Here is an 18,469-nt window from a genome sequence, read left to right as displayed (position 1 = left end):
CTAGCACCAGCAGCACTCTGCCACACTGGTTGGGATGGTGGCAGGGACAGCATGGCCCTAGCAGCAGCATCACCCTCCTCCAGCTCCTAGAGCCTCTTTGGAACCATCCCACTGGTCCTGGAGGTCTTCCCCCTCACGCACACCTTCACCATCTCCTCTGATTGATCCTTGGGACCAACTGCCTGTTGCATAACAAAACCTGCAGCAAGCAGCCCAAGGTGCTGGCAGCACCCAGGAACCCCGAACCACACCATTGTGCTACAGAATCCCGCACCACGGGACACTCGCTGGAGTCCAGGCTGGCTGTAGGATGGATCAAGACATGGACACCAACGCTGCTCCAGCCAGCACAGATAGGGCAGTGCCACCAGGGTGGGCCAGGACTTGCTTGCGCTGAGCCTGGCAGGGAATCGCACCCTGAAGCAGCTGCTGTTCTGTCCCCCTTGCACAGGAGCTGGGTGCCATGGTGGGCTGCGATGCTGGCTCTCCCTGGAGCTGCCCCCATGATGCTGGGCTGTCCAGCAAGCACGGTAACCCCTCTGACCTAAAAGCAAGGCAGTAGAGATACAGGTAGTAATGTTCATCCCTTTTATTATTAAACATCAGATGAAGAGGTCGCACACACACATACACGCACGCACGCAAAAGGGGAAAAAAAAAAAAGGAAGGAAAAAAAGAGAGAAACAGACTGGTTGAAGACCGCTATTTTGGTGGCGACAGAGACTGAGTACAATTGGTTTCCTGGCCGGAGCGCGGACACAAGTCACTTTCCAAACAATTAAACCAGACAGCAGATAACTAGCCCACATTCTCTAACTACAAGTCATTGTCCAGCCCGGCCCCGGCTCCCCCAGCCCCCCTGACCCACTGGCAAAGAAATGAACCAAAACCGCAGAGCCGCCGGCCCCGCCACAGAGTCTGTCCCCAGCGCAGGGCGCAGCGGGCAGGGCCGAGCGCTGCCCGCACCAGGAGCTGGGACACAGAGGGGTGCTGGGGGTCGTGGGGCTGCGCCTGCCCCTTCCCACCCTCCCCAGAGCCAGCAGCCCCAGTGCCCCCCGCCTGCCTGGGCACCCCATACCCCTGTGCCCGCTGGGCTCGCGTCCTCCATCGCCAGCGTCCGTGTGTGTCTGAGCGAGCGTCGCCCCGAGTTCCTTCCTCCCGTCATCCTCAAGCGCTGGGCTGCCGCTCCTCCCTCTGTCCATCCGTCCATCCATCTGTCCGTCCCAGGGCTGTGAGTCGAGTGGATGTTCGCCTCCCCCCACAACCTTCTCGCTGCCAACGATGCCATGGGAACCTGAGAAATGTTTGCGTGCCTCCTCCTCCTTTTGTCTGTGGTTTTGTTTTGTGTTTTTTAAATAATAGTTATAATAATAATAATAATAATAATAGCAATAATAAAAATAATCGCCCCAGCCCACGACAATTTCAAGTATCCCCCAAATAAAAGACAGAATTATAAATAATTATAACTTTACAATTTAATAATTGACACATATACTATAGTATTTACAGTATCATAAATGCTTTTTTTGTGTTACTTTTAGTAAGCAATCCCTGAGAACAGTTACTTTAACTTGTTTTTATTGAAGTATCTTCACAAATAGAGGAGTTTGCATGTCTCGGGCGGGCGGGAGAAGCGCTCTGCAAAGCCATTGCTTTTGGTGACGCATGAGGTTCTAGTGTTGCGGGTTTCTTTGCTCGCTCTGCTTTTCTTTTTATTCTTTTTTTTCTTTTTTTTTTCTTTTTTTTTTTTTAATTCCTCACATGATTTTAAAGATTTTTGCACTTTCCAACCTTCGGGTCCCTCCAGCGACTGCTTCCTTCAGGAAAGAGGTATTAGATTTCCAGGTTAGGTTTTGGTATTGGCAAGGGAGGGCAGGGGGCTGAGCGAACCATCCTTTTTCCCTGTGGTTGCCTTTTGGTTTGTGCCCAAGGAATCTCTGGATCCTCTCAGCATGTGAAACGGTTAAATCCAGGAAAGGAAAAAAAAATAAGAAAGAAAACAAACAAACAAGAAAAGAAACAGAAGATCAGAACAGAGCAGCCTCTGCTGATGGGGGGAAGGTGATCTCCGCTTTCCTTCTTCTCTCCCAAGTCCCTGTGCCAGTGAGCGTGGCCGCGGGGGCTCACCCAAACCGCTCCCGCACCAGCAGCATCAGTTTTTTCTTGCCTTTGTAGATTTGTTTGAGATTGTCAATGAACTGGGCAAACTGTATGTGCCCGTCCTGCGCCAGGAGGAAGGTCTCCCTGGCCTTGCTGAGGAACTCGATGAACTCCCCGTAGTGCCGCGGGCTGATGTGGGTGAGCCGGGAGTGGGTGGTGTTGATGTAGGCGCTTATCGTCGCGTCCAGCAGCTGCCGCAGGGGGGCTTTGTCGGTGGACATCAGCTTCCCCGAGTTCCTGCGGCCGGGGATGCCGGCCAGCCCTGGGGCCGTCATGGTGCAGCGGCGAAGGATGTCCGAGAGCACCGTGGCACAGTGCACGCTCTTCACCACCAGCGGGATGATGGCCGCCAGCTCGTTTTTGCCCAGAGAGTGGCTCAAGGCGCAGGCCCAGAGCACGTCGTTGATGGCCGGGTGCGTGTCCTGGTTGTAGGCCAAGTTGAGATGCGTCATGGCCAACGAGGCCAGTTTGAAGGCCCGCAGTGGGTAGCCCCGGTGCTCCATGTAGCGGGCGATGGTGAAGAGCTGCGTGTAGGTCATGCCGGTAGAGGCAGCGTCAATGACGATCTGGTAGGCGGTCTCGAAGGCGATGTGGTCCTTCTCGCAGAGGGTCAGGGCAGACAGGGCGCAGTTCTGCGGGTCCTTCATGGCGCACTGTAGGGCCAGGGTGCGGGCGCAGCTGGCCAGCTCTTCCCGCTGCGGGTAGTCCAGGCTTAGGCGCAGGATGGTGTTGTGGGACATCACCGTAGCTGCCACGATGCTGGTGGCTTCCGTGGGGGTGAACAGTGAGTACCAGCTCTGCAGGATGCTCACCAGGGCTCTCACCCCTGCAAGAAAATACCAGGGTCATAGCACAGCCCTGGAGCTCAGCTCAGATCATGGGGTTCCTCTGAGTCCCTGGTGCCTGGAGCCAGGGCAAAGAGGCACAGGCAGAGGCCACCCTGCTTGGCCATGCTGCAGGGCATAGCAAACACTGTTGGCCTGGCCTGAGGGTACATGGGACCCATCCCAGCCCCAAACCCGGCCCCATTGTGGCCCCAGCCCTGCCAGCTGGCACTCTGTGGGTACATCCAGTTACCCAGGAAGAAATGGGAGACTCAGGAAAGTTCAGTTGCCCAGGGCTATGAATGATCCTGGGCTGTTTGTGCCCACCCCACTCCCACCAGATGGGGGCCGGATCCCCCAGCATGATGAGACACTTACCCACTTCGGTAGCGCACGTCACCAGCCACCTCACCATCTCCCGCCGCCGCCAGTTGAGGGTGGACAGGGTCATGCGCATCACCTGCAAGGCAAACCTAGGGTGACTGGCCGCCCCACAGGGCTCCACTGATGCCACCCAACACCGTGGGGCTCCCCAAAAGTCCCCTGACCCAACTGGCTACTGGCTCCCCATGAGGCTCCCTGGCACTGCCTTGTCTCCATCCAAACCACAGCAAGCACAGAAGCCTCCCAAGGTTTAGCTTCCCTGCTCAGGGCCATCCTTCCACGAGGGACCACGTGCTTGGAAGACCACCATGCTGCAGCACGAGAGCAGAAGGGCTGCGAGCATCCCCCCACGCCATCCTGTACCTGGAGCCCCAGCTCCAGCGCCACGTTGAGCAGTGTTGTGTCTGAGTTGCTGTCGGCTGGTGTGGCAATCTTGAACGCGTCTTGGGCCAGCTTGAAGATCAAGGAGGAGGAGTGGATGTTCTTCTGGATGGCCTCCAGCACCGTGCGTAGGCGCAGCATGTCCCCTGGGTACAGGAATGGAGAGTCAGATGGCTTGTCCTCCCCCCAGCTCATCCCTGAGCCCCATTTTCTGCCTGCACTGTGTGGTGAACAGCCCCTTCAGCATGGTCAGCCCCTCTGACATCCACATGGAGGGATGCACAGAGATACCGGAGCAGGCCCTGCAGACCAACAGAAAAATGGGTGTTCTCACCAGGAGGTGACAGATCCTTCAGTACCAATCCTTGCTCAACGCCATCCTCTCAGGGGGAAAGCAAACAACCCTGAGCAACCCCATACAAGTCCTGGAGTGTTAGCAGACACCTCCAGGCACCTGGATGTTCTACCCTGGGCTCAAGTTTGACAGCTGTAAAGCAGCCTCTTCCCGACAAAGAAGGCGTTTGGGAAGATGCTCAGTCCTCAACAACTGCAGAAAGCTCAGTCTTCATTTAGTAATGTCAAAAAGAAGAAGAAAAGCTGTTTGCTGCACACATACTGTCTTGCTCAGTAAGTCCCTTCCCACCATGAGGCTGGCAAAGGCCAGGCCAGGGTCACTGAGGCTCACTGCAAAGGCTCAGTCCTGGATGCCCCAGGTGAGGCACACAGCTCTCATAACTCAGGCTGAGATATCCCCAAAGAAGGAGGTTCCTGGCACAGCACCCAGTGACACTGTGAGTCTCCTGCCACAGGAGGCCATGGGTGCTAGCAGGATGCTGTGATGGCATCGGGAGATGGGGCAGGATCTTGGAAGAGGGACCCATCAAGGGTCTTTGACATCATGATACTGCATCTGGCTTGGGAAATCCTCCTGTCAGCCCCTGTAGGACAAAGGGTGGGAGAGGGACCTTTGGCATGGGTGCAGACCAGAGGTGCCAATGTGCCCCATCAGGTCCCTCTGCCTTGTTCCAGGTTGATGTTTCTAATCCCATAGTTGTAAACTGAGCACATCAACCTCACACAAAGCAAACCAAATAATGCACAGCAGTGTGGAAAGCCTGGCACTGCACCTGGGAATGCAGAGACGTCTCGGGTGACTAACAGCTCAAGATATCTCCTGCCACCCACAGCAGCTGCTGGCACCACCACCAAATCCAAGTCTCCCTAAAACAGCTCGCGGGGGCGCAGGCGAGAAAGGCTGCGAGGACACAGGATCACATCAGAACATGCTGCGGTGGGGGAACACCCGGCGAAGGGGACAGTGGGAAAAATATACATAATCCAACACCCTGAACCCCCAGCATAAAAACCTCATCCCCATCAAAGGCTGGAAGGGAGAAGAAACTAAGGATAAGCCAGCTACCAACTCTCCGGTCAAGGCACTGCAAGGCAGGGGCAGGAAACCATCAGTCCTGGAAATGTGGCCAAGAGGAGGGGAGCTGGAAGGAGAGAAGAGGCTGCCAAGGCAGCGAGGCTGGAGCTTTCTGATGGTTCATTTACCTTCCACCTCACTGGGGAAGCGACACTGTCCCCGTCAGGCTCGCAGCACCAGGGGCTGAAGGTGGGACAGCAGCGGCAGCACCAACTGCTCAGCTCACCCGCCTCCATGGGGCACAAGGCACCAGCTATCCCAGTGGGGCTGGTTTCTGGACAGAATGATGTTTAATGAAAAGCCCATGCTCGCCTTCATCACTGTGCCTGAGCAGGAACTGAAGAGGCCTGAGAGAGCAGCGAGGATTGTTCTACAAGCCCCGTCATGGCTGGGACCCCAGTGTCCCACTCAGCACAGCTGTCCCCATGTCCAGCCCAGCCAAAAGCTACATGTGGTTTGGTGCACAGGGAGGTCTCCTCCCTCCTACAGCCTTTGTAAGATCATTACTACAAGGCAGGAAGAGACAAAGCAAAGGTAAAAGGATAAGCAGCTTCAAAATAAACCATGGCACAAACCCACAACACGTCTGGCAGGGTGAGCTGAGCTGGCAGCTGACTATGCTGCAGGACAGACATAGTCCAGTGCCACCCAGGAGCAGTACCCAGGATCAGCAGCGCTGTGGTCGGCATTACTGCAGGGCTGCCGGCACCTCCTGGGAGCCTCCTGTCCCATGCTGTTGAACCACAAGCCTTGGGGCCCTCTGGGACATGAGCCCTGGAGTTCTCAGACTCCGGTGGGCTGCTCCATGGTCAGCTCTCCGTGCCCTGCCTGCAGCGGGCTGCCAGTGGGGCATCCAGCCGGTCTCTTCCAGGGCTCAAGGCAGCAGAAACAGGCACTCCCACTTTTCTCCAAGAAAATCCCTTTGATGTGCTTGTGCAGCATCGTTCCACCACCCACGTCCCACAGCTGCCCCCACACCAACCTTTGGCTGCTGTGAGCATGGTGGAGGCCAGCTCGCACTGCTGCGACTCCAGGTGCCCCAGGGTGAACCAGCGCGGGTATCTGCTGGGGACCACCGAGACCAGGTGGTGGGGGTGAGTCACGTCGCCGGATGGTGCCGTGGTCTCCAGGACGGGCAACCTGAAGGGCAAACAGGAGGAGGCAACGTCAGACCCCAGTCCAGCCCTGGCTTTGTCCCCTCTCCCCGAGGCGAAGCAGGGGCTGCCAGCAGACAGCAGCCCGCAGCGATGCCTTTGGAAGCATCCTGCTGCTGTGCACGTGTGGGGGCTCCCGAGGCTGTGTGCTCAACACATGGGCAGGGAGATCAAGCTCAGACTGACTTGAAAGGAAGAGAATGATCTGTGAAGTGATTTATAAACTTGTAAGGAAAAGCACAAGTCTCAGAAAAAAAAAAAGCAGCAAAATCCCTCCTCCCTCCCCACTCCCTTTCATGTCAGAGCACCCAGCAGAACTCCTGGCTTTATCATCTGGTTCTTCTTAAAACACCCGGTCATGATCAGAAGCAGAGGCACATTTCCCCCAGGTCCCCACAGCTGGGTTGGGTTACCTGCTTTTGTGGGGATATCTAAAAGCCTGGAAAACCTGTGGGAGAAGGAAGCCTAAGAAAAGGGAGCAGGAGTCTCAGGTCACCAGCCACGGTGACAAAACCATGTTGTCTCTTAAATCCCTGAGCTGGTGTTGGTGTCACCAACTTGAAGGCCAGCTGAGGTGTGCAGGAGGGAAGCTGTCCCCCTGGACATGGAGAGCATCCAACCGCCTCTGCGCTCCTCACTCGCAGGCCTGGGGTACCCATGGTGCAGCAGAAGCCCAGCCTTCCCAGCTCAGGTCTGAGACACAGCAAGTCCCAGCTGGGAGCAGAGGACGGGCACTAACAGATGGTGAAGGAGCAACGTGCACCCTTAGGACACTCAGCCCTGTTCCTGTTCTGTGACTGGAATTCTTAGGTCTGGTGAGGCATGGTGTCCCCACACACTGTGCAGGCCCTTGGCTGCTCATTAAGTCTGGCTGTCCTCCTGAGCAGCTCTTCCTAGGATGAGGAGATTTCAGAATTTTCCCCAGTGCTGGGAAGAAATGGCCCATTTCACCAAGGAAATGCTGCAAGAAAGATGATGCTCTGGGCTGAGGTTTTAATGGTGTTAGAGGGAGAGGGCACTGGGATGCTCTGGGGTTGATGGCTGACATTCCAGCCTTTTCGAGCCCCATCCAGTCCCTGCCAAAAAACTGCGGTACACGGGCTGATGTCCGAGGTGTGTCATGCACTGGGGAGGGAGATGGGGCAGCTCTGGGCATCTGCTGTGTCCCCAGCCCCTGTGACAGAGCTGGGCTTTAATGGAGAACAGAGCACGACTGTGCTCTCCGCCCAGCTCTGCGACATCCTGAAGCCCAGAGCAAATCATCTGTCTGTCTGTGCCGGGATAACAGCCCTTCCTGTGGGCAGGGAGGGTGGCAGGGTGCCTGAGGCCTGGCAGATGGAAGGCAGATAAGAGCACCGTGCTTGCCTGGGACCTGCTCCGGCAGAGGATGCCTGTCACCAGGACAGGCAGGTAGCGGTTCAGTGCAGGACTGGACCAGCAGACACTATCAGACCCAGGCAAATCACTTTGGAAGGGGCTTGTAAACCAGGATTCACCCAAACAAAGAGCAGGAGCCTCTCTGAGCTGGGACCAGTACTGTTCAATATACTCATCCAAGCGCACTGTCAGTAAGTTTGCTGATGGTACAAAACTGGGAGGAGTGGCTGACACTGGAAGCTGTGCTGCCATCAGAGACTTGGACAGGCTGGAGAGCTGGGCAGAGAAAAATGTAATGAAATATAACAAGGGAAGGTGTAGAGTCTTGAATCTGGGCAGGAACAACCCCAGGTTCCAGTGTAAGTTGGGTAATGAGCTGTTGGAGAGCAGTGTATGGGAAAGGGACCTGGGGGTCCTGGGGACAGCAGGGTGACCATGAGCCAGCACTGGACCCTTGTGGCCAGGAAGGCCAATGGTACCTGGGGTGGGTTAGAAGGGGGTGGTCAGTAGGTCAGAGAGGTTCTCCTGCCCCACTGCTCTGCCCTGGGGAGACCACACCTGGAATATTGTGTCCAGTTGTGGCCCCTCAGTTCCAGAAGGACAGGGAACTGCTGGAGAGAGTCCAGCGCAGCCACCAAGATGCTGAAGGGAGTGGAGCATCTCCCGTGTGAGGAAAGGCTGAGGGAGCTGGGGCTCTGGAGCTGGAGAAGAGAAGACTGAAGTGTCATCTCATTAATGTTTATAAATATGTGAAGGGTGAGTGCTATGAGGATGGAGCCAGTCTCCTCTCGGTGACAACCAATGGTAGGACAAGGGGCAATGGGTACGAACTGGAACACAAGAGGTTTCACTTAAATATGAGAAGAAACTTCTTCATGGTGAGGGTGGCAGAGCCTGGCCCAGGCTGCCCAGGGAGGTTGTGGAGTCTCCTTCTCTGCAGACATTCAAACCCGCCTGGACACCTTCCTGTGGAACCTCAGCTGGGTGTTCCTGCTCCATGGGGGGATTGCACTGGATGAGCTTTCCAGGTCCCTTCCAACCCCTGACATTCTGTGAGCTGCTGCTGTGCCTCTGTGGCCCTACACACTGCACATGATCTCAGGGATGACAAACTCCAAGCCCGCCTCCACGCCCATCCCTGCTTTTGGGTTACAAAGCACCCTGGCTTCCCAGCAGAGCACAGGAGAGCGGCAAAACGAGGGGCAGAGACAGAATAAAACATGCACCAACCTCATGGCCCGCAAAGCCAGCTTGTACGCCAGGTCTGCATCGTGGGGCAACAGCGCAGAGAACAAGTATTTGGCAAAGGTGTGCATGGGGACACTCTCACGGTGGATGACTTCTCCCAGACCGCTGAAGGGACCACCTAGGCAGAAGCAGAGCCTGTCAGCCATCATTAGCACAGCAGGACCTGCGGCTGGGGTTTGTACCACCCCAAAGCTTTGAAGATCTGCTCACAGCAGCTCCCTAGCATGTTACCCAAGTTGGATCCTGGGCAACTGGTTTTTCTTCCATTTTCTAAAAATCTTTTCCAGTCAAAATCCCTCAAAAACTGAGGCCACATGCTTAGCACCCATCTCTGTAATGCCTCTGAGGTGGTCTTGCTGCAGGGATGTCAGCAAACCCTTGTTTTGCCAGAGGTTTGGGCAGAGCAGCCATCCTACAGACCCAGCACCACACCCCCAGAGGAAGCAACCTTGGAAAGGGCACCCTGGAGATGTCACCAACACACAGCTAAGACACAGCAGCCAGCTAGATGGACCAAGCCCCAACCTTCCAGCAGCAGGATGCACTGCTTCCGCAGGGTCTGCACCAGCACCGGGTCCAGCTCCAGGTCCTGCAGCCGGGCGATGATCTGCTCCTCGTTGCGGCACACCTTGTCCTGGGCATAGAGACCTTCAGGCATCACTCTTTGCTGGCCCATTCCCATCAGGGCCACTTCTAAGGCCAGGGACAGGTAGGACTCGCCACTGTCTTGGCTGCCAGTCGCAACGGGCACATGTTGATATACTGGGGGTTTGGAGTCCCCGGTGTCTGGAAGAAGGGGAAGAGATGCAGAAGGGTTAGAAGAGCCTTCTTAGGTGGTAGAACCACAGCAGAGACAAAAACTTCTCAACTCCAGAAGCAAGACCCACACTTCACTTGCTGCCTGCCTTCAGTCACCCAGAAATGATGGATGAAAGCTCCCTGCAGGAGATATGGGCTTCACGCTCCTTCCTGCTGTCACTAGGAGATGCCAGAGACCTGAAACCTGTACAACAGGGTGCGCAGCAGACACCAGACCTTTCCCGCAGGCTGGCATCCCTCAGCCCAGCTCTGCTAAGTCACTCTCCTGAGCTGCTCTGGCTGCAAACCAGAAAAACTGGGTTGGGAAACCTCACTGGGAAAACTCAGGGCACTAACTGCTCCCTCTCTGCACTGCAGTGCTGTCCCGGCTGCTCCTGCAAGGGTGGAGAGCAGGAGCCCAGGAGTCCCAAGCCCCAGACCTGCACCCATGGTTGTCCCACCAGGCTCAGTTCAGCTGCAGCCACCAGGAAGGGAGCCAGCAGAAGTGCTCAGTACCTGAAATTTCAAGGCAATTTTCCTCTTCTAATCTACAAGCTTCGGTCAGGGTGAGAAAGAGGCAGCCGATGGGGTTCAGAGGATGGCCTACCCAGCCCTCCAAGTTGGTGATGGTTGTTGCTCCTCGCTGCAGCAGCTCTGCAAAAATGGAACAGAAAAACCATAGAAGTGAGGAATTTAAAGACAGGTTCTGCACACAGAGAGGTCTCTGAGACCAGAGGCCTTTTCTTACCCCTGTGGACACGGGAACATCCAGAGCCAATTCTGGTATGGTGGTTCACGAGAGCAAGGAGCAGCTCAGAGCAGCCACAGACATCAGAGGGAGCAGCCAACCAACAAAAAAAGGTGTCCCTCAGGCCACATAAGATGCAGCAGCTCATTCTCTGTTCCAGGAGGACACGTGGGACTGCAGAGTCCCAAGACAGGGTCTATAAAGTCAGACCTGCAGCTTACGGACTCATTTGCAATGGCAGCCTGAATGTTTTGGAAACACAGACAGAAATCTCTCCGGAGATGACAGACACCCAAGTAAGCCTTAAAAGCTCCATCTTTTGAGGATCTGAAGCTGGCTGAGCTAGCAAGGTCCAGAAGTCACCGACCACCATCAGCGCTGCAGTAACTGACCCCGGCTCCCTGCCAACTGCACTTGCAAAAGCAGAAGCACCGGGCTTGCCTCCTGGTACAATTTACTCAGCAAATGCAAGGTGGAGGTAGCACACACAAGTTACTGCAGCTCCGCAGACATCCAGTTCCTCTTTAACGCAGGCATCGCTTGCCTGTGCAGTCCTGACAGGCAACCAGACATGGTGACAGCGGGAACAAGAACATCCCTGCTCTAGCAGCCTGAACGCAGCACGTGGCACCTCTGTATTTAGCATGTGGGTACCACCACCGTTTGGCTCAAACAATCAGATGCATCAATTTGTCTTTCTAGGGTGTGAGTAACCCCATACAGTGCTGCCCACCATCAGCCTCTGCTGCTCTGGATGGAGCCGGCACTACCCTGCGAGGTGGAGGAGGTTTCCTCAGCCAGCTGGGACACCCCACCAGGCCTCGTGAGACACTCCTCCCATAGCTCTACTCATACCTTTCTTCTGGTGCTTATATATTTCCAGCTGCCTTTGCTGCTGCAGTCGCAGGGTGTTGATTATGGCAACAGTCAGCCGGAGAGCTTCTCTGGGGTAGCCGTGGGAGCGCAGGGCGTCCACCCGAGCGCAGGCTGTCGGGACGTGTTCTGCAAGGCAAGGACAGACACCGGGGCTCGGCTGAGCCAGAGGAGCACAGAAATTCACGGGATGGTACTGATGGGGGAGAGAACCTGACAGCATCAAACTTCACAGCATTTTCTTCTACTGATCTTCCCCACGCCCCAGCTGAACTCCTCCTCCCTGTCTTGAATTCATCCCTGTCCCCCTGCTGCAGGGAGGGATGCCTACCAGTAATATCGATGGGACTCCTGCCACCTTCAACCCACAGCAGCCACGTCGGTACCTAAATCCCCACCTTCGCAAACTCTATCTAATGGGAGCATTTCCAACACATCATTGCTGCAATATGACAGCTCCAAGCACAGGCTGTTACAGCACCGCCACTCATTTCTCCCCAGATCTGCACGGCTTACGGTGATTTCTCTCTCTCATTGCTGTGCACTCAAAGGCTTCTTAGCACCTCCTCCAACAACTCCCCCTGCTCTCATCACACCAGCAACGATCCATGGGGGGAGACTGTGCATTCAGCATTGTGCTGGGGGCACTGGCAGATTGGGGGTGATGTTTTGAACTGGTTCCTTAATGTCTCTGTGGAGCGAGCTCTGCAGACACCCCATCTCTTCTGTAGCTCTCCTACCTGGTGATTATTATTAGGAACAGTTGCATGAACCCCCCCCCTGCCCCCCCGCCAAACTCACAGTTGCTTAGGAATTCATCTGCTCCTGCTGCTCATTGCTCACCTGAAATCACAAGCAACTGTGGAGAGGATTATTACTGAGTGAGAAATTAGCAGGAGCAGATGACATGACACACTGCATAACAAGCAGCGAAAATCCCATTTTCTTGCAAAATGTCCTACTATGCCAGTGGGGGGCGGTAGGAAAGGCAACCACAGAAGATCTAAAATTATGGAAGAGGGCTAATTTCTATTCCTGGAAGAGCTCAGAAAGCTTTAGAAATGCAGACAACCACCTCCGCAAATGAGGTTTCCATGTCCCAAAGGTCACCCGCAAGGAATACACAAGGAAGAGGTTTCAGAACAAACACATCCGTAAAAAAGCATCTTGTTGCTCCCTCTATTCATTTGCTAAATGGATGAAATATTCAGCTTCTCGCTGAATTCATCACTGGAAGTTGCAGTGCTGGGAGAGGAGTGTGATTTGTCAGCATCCCTGAGGGGGTGCCAAGAAAGCGCAAAATCCAAAAATCACAGCAAATACATCAGAAAAATAACATGCACCAACCAGCTGGGCCAAAGGGCTCACGAGAACCCACATGATGGCAGAGACAGGGAAGCTGTGGCCACCACATCCCTGCTAGATAGAGTCTATGGAAGCATTAAGCCATCACCACTGCCTATGGCTGTGTGGGCAAGAGACCTACTGCCTGCAGCTAAACAAAACCCTTCCCAGAGTACAAATGTCCTCTCCTGCTCCAGCTAAGCTAGCAGAGGTCTACCAGCAGTCCTCACATGGGCCCTTTTTAACTTATCTCCTGGCCTTAATAGCAACTTAGCGCCCACTGCTCCACAAACCACATCTTTGGATGACTTTACATATCCTCTTCCCATTTGGCTGGGTGACAGCAGACCCCAGTGCCTGGAGTGGATGTGGATGACAGTGCAGTAGTGGGTTGTGATGTTTTCTGTGTCCATAGATTCACCCTTTAGGCTGTGAGGATAAGGCATCCATCCTCGTGGTCATGTGGAGGGCTTGTGTTTCCCATTTTGGGGACAACTTGAGATCCGACAGCGACACCAGGCACCCCCAAGCCCTTCACCTCACTTGTTCTCATCCCAGACACGTAGTTGTCAAGGGTCTGCAGATCTACCCAGGGTCATGACTTCTCAGTAGAGAAGTTGTGTGCCTTGAGATACACAGACTAAAGGTCTACAGAACAGCTACAGGGTACTGGGTTTGACTGGTTCGATATGCCTTATGCTCATACAAGGCTTAATTGTACTATCTGCTAATTGCCTTTAAGGGTGAGAGCAGAGAAGAAAAAATCCAGAAGATACAGCTGTGCTCCCCATCCAACTTTCAAGGGACCTTAAGTGTCCCCCTGTACTGGGAACAGTGAGAGCCTGCACTGGGGACAGCCAAGCACTGGCAGGATGAAAGAAGACATGACAAGCCTGCTGCAAGCTGCCCAAGGGGAACCCAGACTGTGAAGATGTGGGACTTGCTCTAAGGACTGTTGCTGGGGTGTGGGAGGCCATCACGTCTTTGTGCTCACCCTGCTCCTCAGGCTAAGGGCCAGGGGTGCACTTTCAACCTAGGATGCAGAAGCTTGCAAGGACTCAGAGTAGCAAAGCTTCTTCCATGCCTTGGGTGGCTCTTCTCCATCAGCAACCCCACCCATCATGGTCAGGCACAGGGCTGTGGGTTTGGATGCTCACCTAGCCACAGGGGCTGGCCCTGGGAGTTGAAGAGGAGGCTCTCGCCCTCCCGCTGGTAAGAGGGAGACATGTAGAAGTCGCTGCTAATGATGCGCTGCAGGTGGCTGTCCTGCCAGTGGAGGTCACAGCCCTCGATCGCCCGGGTGAACACAGTTCGTCTGGGCCTGGCCAGCGAGTCTGCAAAGAGAAAAAACATCGGTGTTTTGGTGGGGCATGGGCAACCTGTTCCTATCCCCGCACATGACCTCCCTAGGCAGAGCAATGTCCTTACAATGAGAGCAAAGCCCCACCTGGTGCCACTCCAGCCATTTCTGTTCTGAGCACAGGGGCTCTGGCTCCTGCGCTGCAGCAGATTTGCCTTCAGACACCTCTGCTGCCCGTCCCGTCTGATGGAGACTGCCTCCTCCTCAGACAGCACTGCTAAGGAACTTGCTAGAACACCTGCCTTGACCAGAGAGGTGAGAGAAGAGGCAGAGACCGCCCTGCCTGTAGCTTTTTGACAATAATCCACTATAACACACAGGTCTGATGCCTTGAAACATGGCAGTGCATTCCCAGCCCTGTGACAGCCAGCATGCAGGCAGCTGCCAGGCATCAGGACTGGGCTTCCTCAGCATTACAGCCCCACAAGCACCATGAGCTCTCCTTTTCCACCCCAAAGTAAAGCTCCGTCTTCATTGAACCACAGCTGCTTAAATCAGCAGCACCTGAAACCGCTAAGGGAAGCACACAAGCGTGTATCATCTGCCTGGGGGTAATGGGGGGAACCATTGCCTTCCAGCAACCTCTGCAGGGTGTGCGAGAGGGCTGGAAGGGAGGAGATGGCATCATCTGGAGCCCCTCTGCTGCCCTGAAGCAGATGTCTGTGCTCCTCTTCAGAGATGCTCTGTAACTTCACTGACATTTTTGAAGCTATCGAATGCCAGACAAACATTTCACTCTGTCCAGACAGATCAGACAAGTGGTTTGTCGGGAGAAGAAGGCCTGTCTGGAGCAATCCTGCCTCACTCCAGCCACGCCAGATCCTGAGAGCCAAACACAGCCAGTGGGCTGCAAAACGAGAAGCCCGAAATGGGATGCAACACTGAATGTTAGGTCCTGCAACCCACAAGACAGGCTGAGTTAAATGCATTCAAAAGGGGAAAACAAAAGGCACTGCTCAAAGCTGATCCAGGGAGGCTGGATAAACATGCTCCGGAAACGATGGCAACAAGCAATTAGTGTGAATGCTGCAGGCACCCCGAGGTGGAGGGAAATTAAACAGGTGTTTGTACGTACAGAACCAAGCCTGCTCACTTTACCAGGAAGGATTTCAGGAATCAGCTGTTCTCATTTCAGTAATAAAAGAGGCTGGCAACAATCTGCAGCAGTATTTGCATATGCACAAACATTAACCCCAGGACACCTCCAGGATCTGAGTTGCTTTCAGTCCCCTGCTTGGAGAGGAAGGAACGTGGGGACAAGGTGACGTGCCCCATATGTCTAAAAAAAGTGACCTGCTCAGCCCTGGCAACCTGCCCTGAATGCGGGAGTGAATCCTCAGTGGAGCTGGGAACACCGGGGGAGTCCCAGGCTGGCACAGGACACAGAGCAAGGCCGGTTTAAATTAAGCCATTCCCCAAGGATGCACATGAAGATCTGGCTGGGGCACACGGTTCTGGCTGTGGCTGGGGGACAAATCCCACCCAGAAGTGTGAAGTTTCCTTTGCAGCATGGCTACTGCCCCCTTTTCCTCTTCCCACCTTGGCTACTCATAACACACCGAAGAACAATTCCAGCACAGCAGATGGAGGCATGGTAAGAGCAGTAACTTTCAGTTAATGCCTACTTCAAGCAAAAGGAAAGGGGGAAAAGTACTTAAGTTCAAAGGGATCAAACGCTTTGTCAGGGGTTAAGAAAATATTTTAGCACTAAGGAACAACCTCACAACTACACTGCTCCATTCGTGCTCTGCACTTGACCCGCATTTAACATCTCCAGCTAATGACTTATCTAAGACCTGAACTGAAGACCAGAAGCAAGGCCCAAGGGCTGGGAGAGGCTCCAACTCCTCACTCCCACATCACAGCCCGGGCTCCTGAAGTCAGCGATGCTCCCATCCAGGCAGTTTTCTGTAGAACTGCATGTCTAACCCTGCAGAGACCACAGGCGTCCAAATGCCCCCATGCTCCAATTCCTTTAAAATAGCCTTTGAAAGTCATTTGATGCTTAAAATACTGGTGACTTCACCCAAGATGTAGCAAAGCGCCCAACATTTCCAGGCGTATCTAAAATCAAAGGCTGTAGAGAGAAACGTTTTGTATTCCCATGCATCCCGAGATATCATCAGCGGGTGAACTGAGGTCTCTCAACTTTGAGGTGAGTTCTGATCCTGACTCAACCCCTGTGGCCAACAGCTGCATTTGCACCCCCTGCCCAGACTCACCTTGGCTGTGACTGGAGCTCTGCGTAAGCGCGTTGGTGATGTTGGGAAGCTCGTTACCGTAATTGCCATCTTCCAGGGGACACACGTCCATCTCACCCCACTTACGCAGCTGCCGGAGCCAGCAGGATTTCTCTTCCAGCTTGCAGTGCGGGTTTAACACCACGCACACCCACAGCGCCCCTAGACACAGCCAAGAAATCAAGTAAGTGCCACCATCGTACTCACAGGGCAAAGCTCTTCTGCTGCCGCGCTTGTCGTGAGAGCCTGCAAGGTTTCATCGGCGTCCGTAAACTCATTTCAGCACAATGCACGGGCCCATGAGGGGGATTTAAACAGCTTTTAAATAAAAGTAAAACTCCTCTGTAATGAAGCTAAATTATAATCTCATGAGATGGGGGACAGTGGGGAGGAGGGAAGGAGAGAGCGGCTGTGTATGAATTTGTGAGTGCTTCTGTCTGCCAGGACAAATCTAGTGTTTGAACTACACATCAAAGCATGCTTAAAAACATCCTGGCAAGCTGCAGAGTCTGTATCTCCAAAGACTAACCTGATTTTGATCCTACCCACGTTCCAAGTGCTTTAAAGCCCGCTCCGAATGCTATTTCATCTGCCATTGTTCTTCAGGCCATTTGCATTCAGCTATTTAGAAAAGGAGATTTGGTGTATTTTCTTCCCTTCTTTTTTCCTCCTTTTTTCTGTTTTAATCCCCAGTAGTCCCCAGACTGCAGAGGAACCAGCAGAGGAGCATGAGCTTGGTTTCACATCTCACAGGCAAGAGCCTTCCAAGACCTGAGCACTCCAGATCTCCCAAGCAGAGAAGGGAGACCAGGAGGCTGGGAATGCTGACACCCTCCAACTCGACCAAGGGATCTCATAGACCTGATGATGCTGTGTGCTGCACAAGAGGCAGAACCAGGCCTAAGGACACAGCCCCGCGCCGATGAGCCAGACGGCCCCGAGCGAGGCTGTGGCTTCAACACAGGCAGCGTGAGACAAAACCAAGCTGAGCAGTGAGGTCCTAACTGTGCTCCACTGTCTCCCCATTCCACTGGGTTATAGCTGAGCTTTGGCGGTGCTTTTGGGGTGCATCTCCCAGCACCCATCCTCTGCCACTTGGGACCTGCAGACATTAAGGTGCAGAGGCTGTGTACATCCAGCTCCGTGGAGTGGCTTGGCAAGAAAGATGTCACAGTGTCACAACGCAGATGGTGGCAGCAGCAACACTTCCAGGAACGGGCATGGGAAAAGCAACCACAGACACTGATGATCAGCAGATATCCAAAGCAGCCCTCGCCTGCTCCAGCTCCATCCGCATCTCAGCTCTGCTGCTCTCAGGAAACCTCACCGACCCCGCTCTCCTTTCTGATGAACAGCAGCGGGGATAAGACTTGAGCTGTAATGTCATGTGCAAGAGCTGACTCCTTAGGGGCTTTCAGGGTCCACCCTCCCAAAGTGGGTCCATGCCACTCCCTCCCAGGCTCCTGCAGGCTCCACAGACACAGCGTCTTTGCCAAAATCAGGTCCCAGCTCCAGAAAATGAGTCTTCCTTCAGGCTCTGGTTACTGCCCCTCAGCTAAGCAGCAGGTGCCTGCCCACTTCAAGCCTGAGGGCGCAAAACTTCCCCCCTCCTCACGAGCTAAATCCTGCACTCGGCTCCTGCTGTTGGGCATCTCGGGGGTCCGACTGGTTTCGGGCATCCTCTTCCCACCACGACTCCGCCTGTTGTTACTGCCCCTCTTCACCTGTTCCAGGGCTTCTAGGGCAAAAAGCAGCATCTGGCTATTTTGGCTCACACCTCCAAGCAGGGTGGCTCGGCTAACAGGCAGTAACAAAGCTCAGTGCCCCACTGTCCCCAGAGACAGGATGCGCCTGCTGGATTTTTGGCTCCCACAGCTTGGCTAAGATACGATCCTCAGAAGCCTCATGACTTCGCAGCCTATTTTTGGGAGCCCTCCGAGGCGTCCTTTGCTTGTCAAAACACCATGCCCCCGGGGCTCTCCTGCAGAAGGGAAGATGTGGCCGGGAAATGGTGACAAGGAGGGAAGACATATTTGCATCTGTCTGGGCTGCGATAGTTATCTAGGAAATGGAAAAGAGGGGTTTTTCTGTGCCCTTTGGTCAAGTGACATCAGCTGACAGCACAAGCGACCGCTGTCCTGAGCCA

The 18,469-nt window shown here is 54.4% G+C and overlaps 1 protein-coding gene across 2 annotated transcripts in view; it reads right to left on the bottom strand.

Moving 5' to 3' along the window:
* Positions 1 to 574: 574 nt before the first annotated feature.
* Positions 575 to 18,469, bottom strand: part of ZSWIM5 (zinc finger SWIM-type containing 5) — a 98,070-nt gene continuing 80,175 nt past the window's right edge. For both annotated transcript variants that reach the window (XM_065841649.2, XM_071809918.1), the window contains exons 5-14: positions 16,306 to 16,485; positions 13,881 to 14,057; positions 11,362 to 11,508; positions 10,275 to 10,412; positions 9,486 to 9,746; positions 8,943 to 9,078; positions 6,164 to 6,321; positions 3,735 to 3,898; positions 3,366 to 3,447; positions 575 to 2,989 (exon numbers count right to left, since the gene is read on the bottom strand). In XM_065841649.2, coding sequence (XP_065697721.1) covers positions 2,127 to 2,989; positions 3,366 to 3,447; positions 3,735 to 3,898; positions 6,164 to 6,321; positions 8,943 to 9,078; positions 9,486 to 9,746; positions 10,275 to 10,412; positions 11,362 to 11,508; positions 13,881 to 14,057; positions 16,306 to 16,485 — 2,306 coding nt within the window. In that variant the 3' untranslated portion in view covers positions 575 to 2,126. The remainder of the gene's footprint in view (positions 2,990 to 3,365; positions 3,448 to 3,734; positions 3,899 to 6,163; positions 6,322 to 8,942; positions 9,079 to 9,485; positions 9,747 to 10,274; positions 10,413 to 11,361; positions 11,509 to 13,880; positions 14,058 to 16,305; positions 16,486 to 18,469) is intronic.

This window comes from Patagioenas fasciata, chromosome 6 (genome assembly GCF_037038585.1).
Source record: "Patagioenas fasciata isolate bPatFas1 chromosome 6, bPatFas1.hap1, whole genome shotgun sequence".
NCBI classification, from domain to species: Eukaryota; Metazoa; Chordata; class Aves; order Columbiformes; family Columbidae; genus Patagioenas; species Patagioenas fasciata.
Note: the sequence above shows the minus strand (reverse complement) of the source record. Positions and strands in the feature narration are given on the sequence as shown.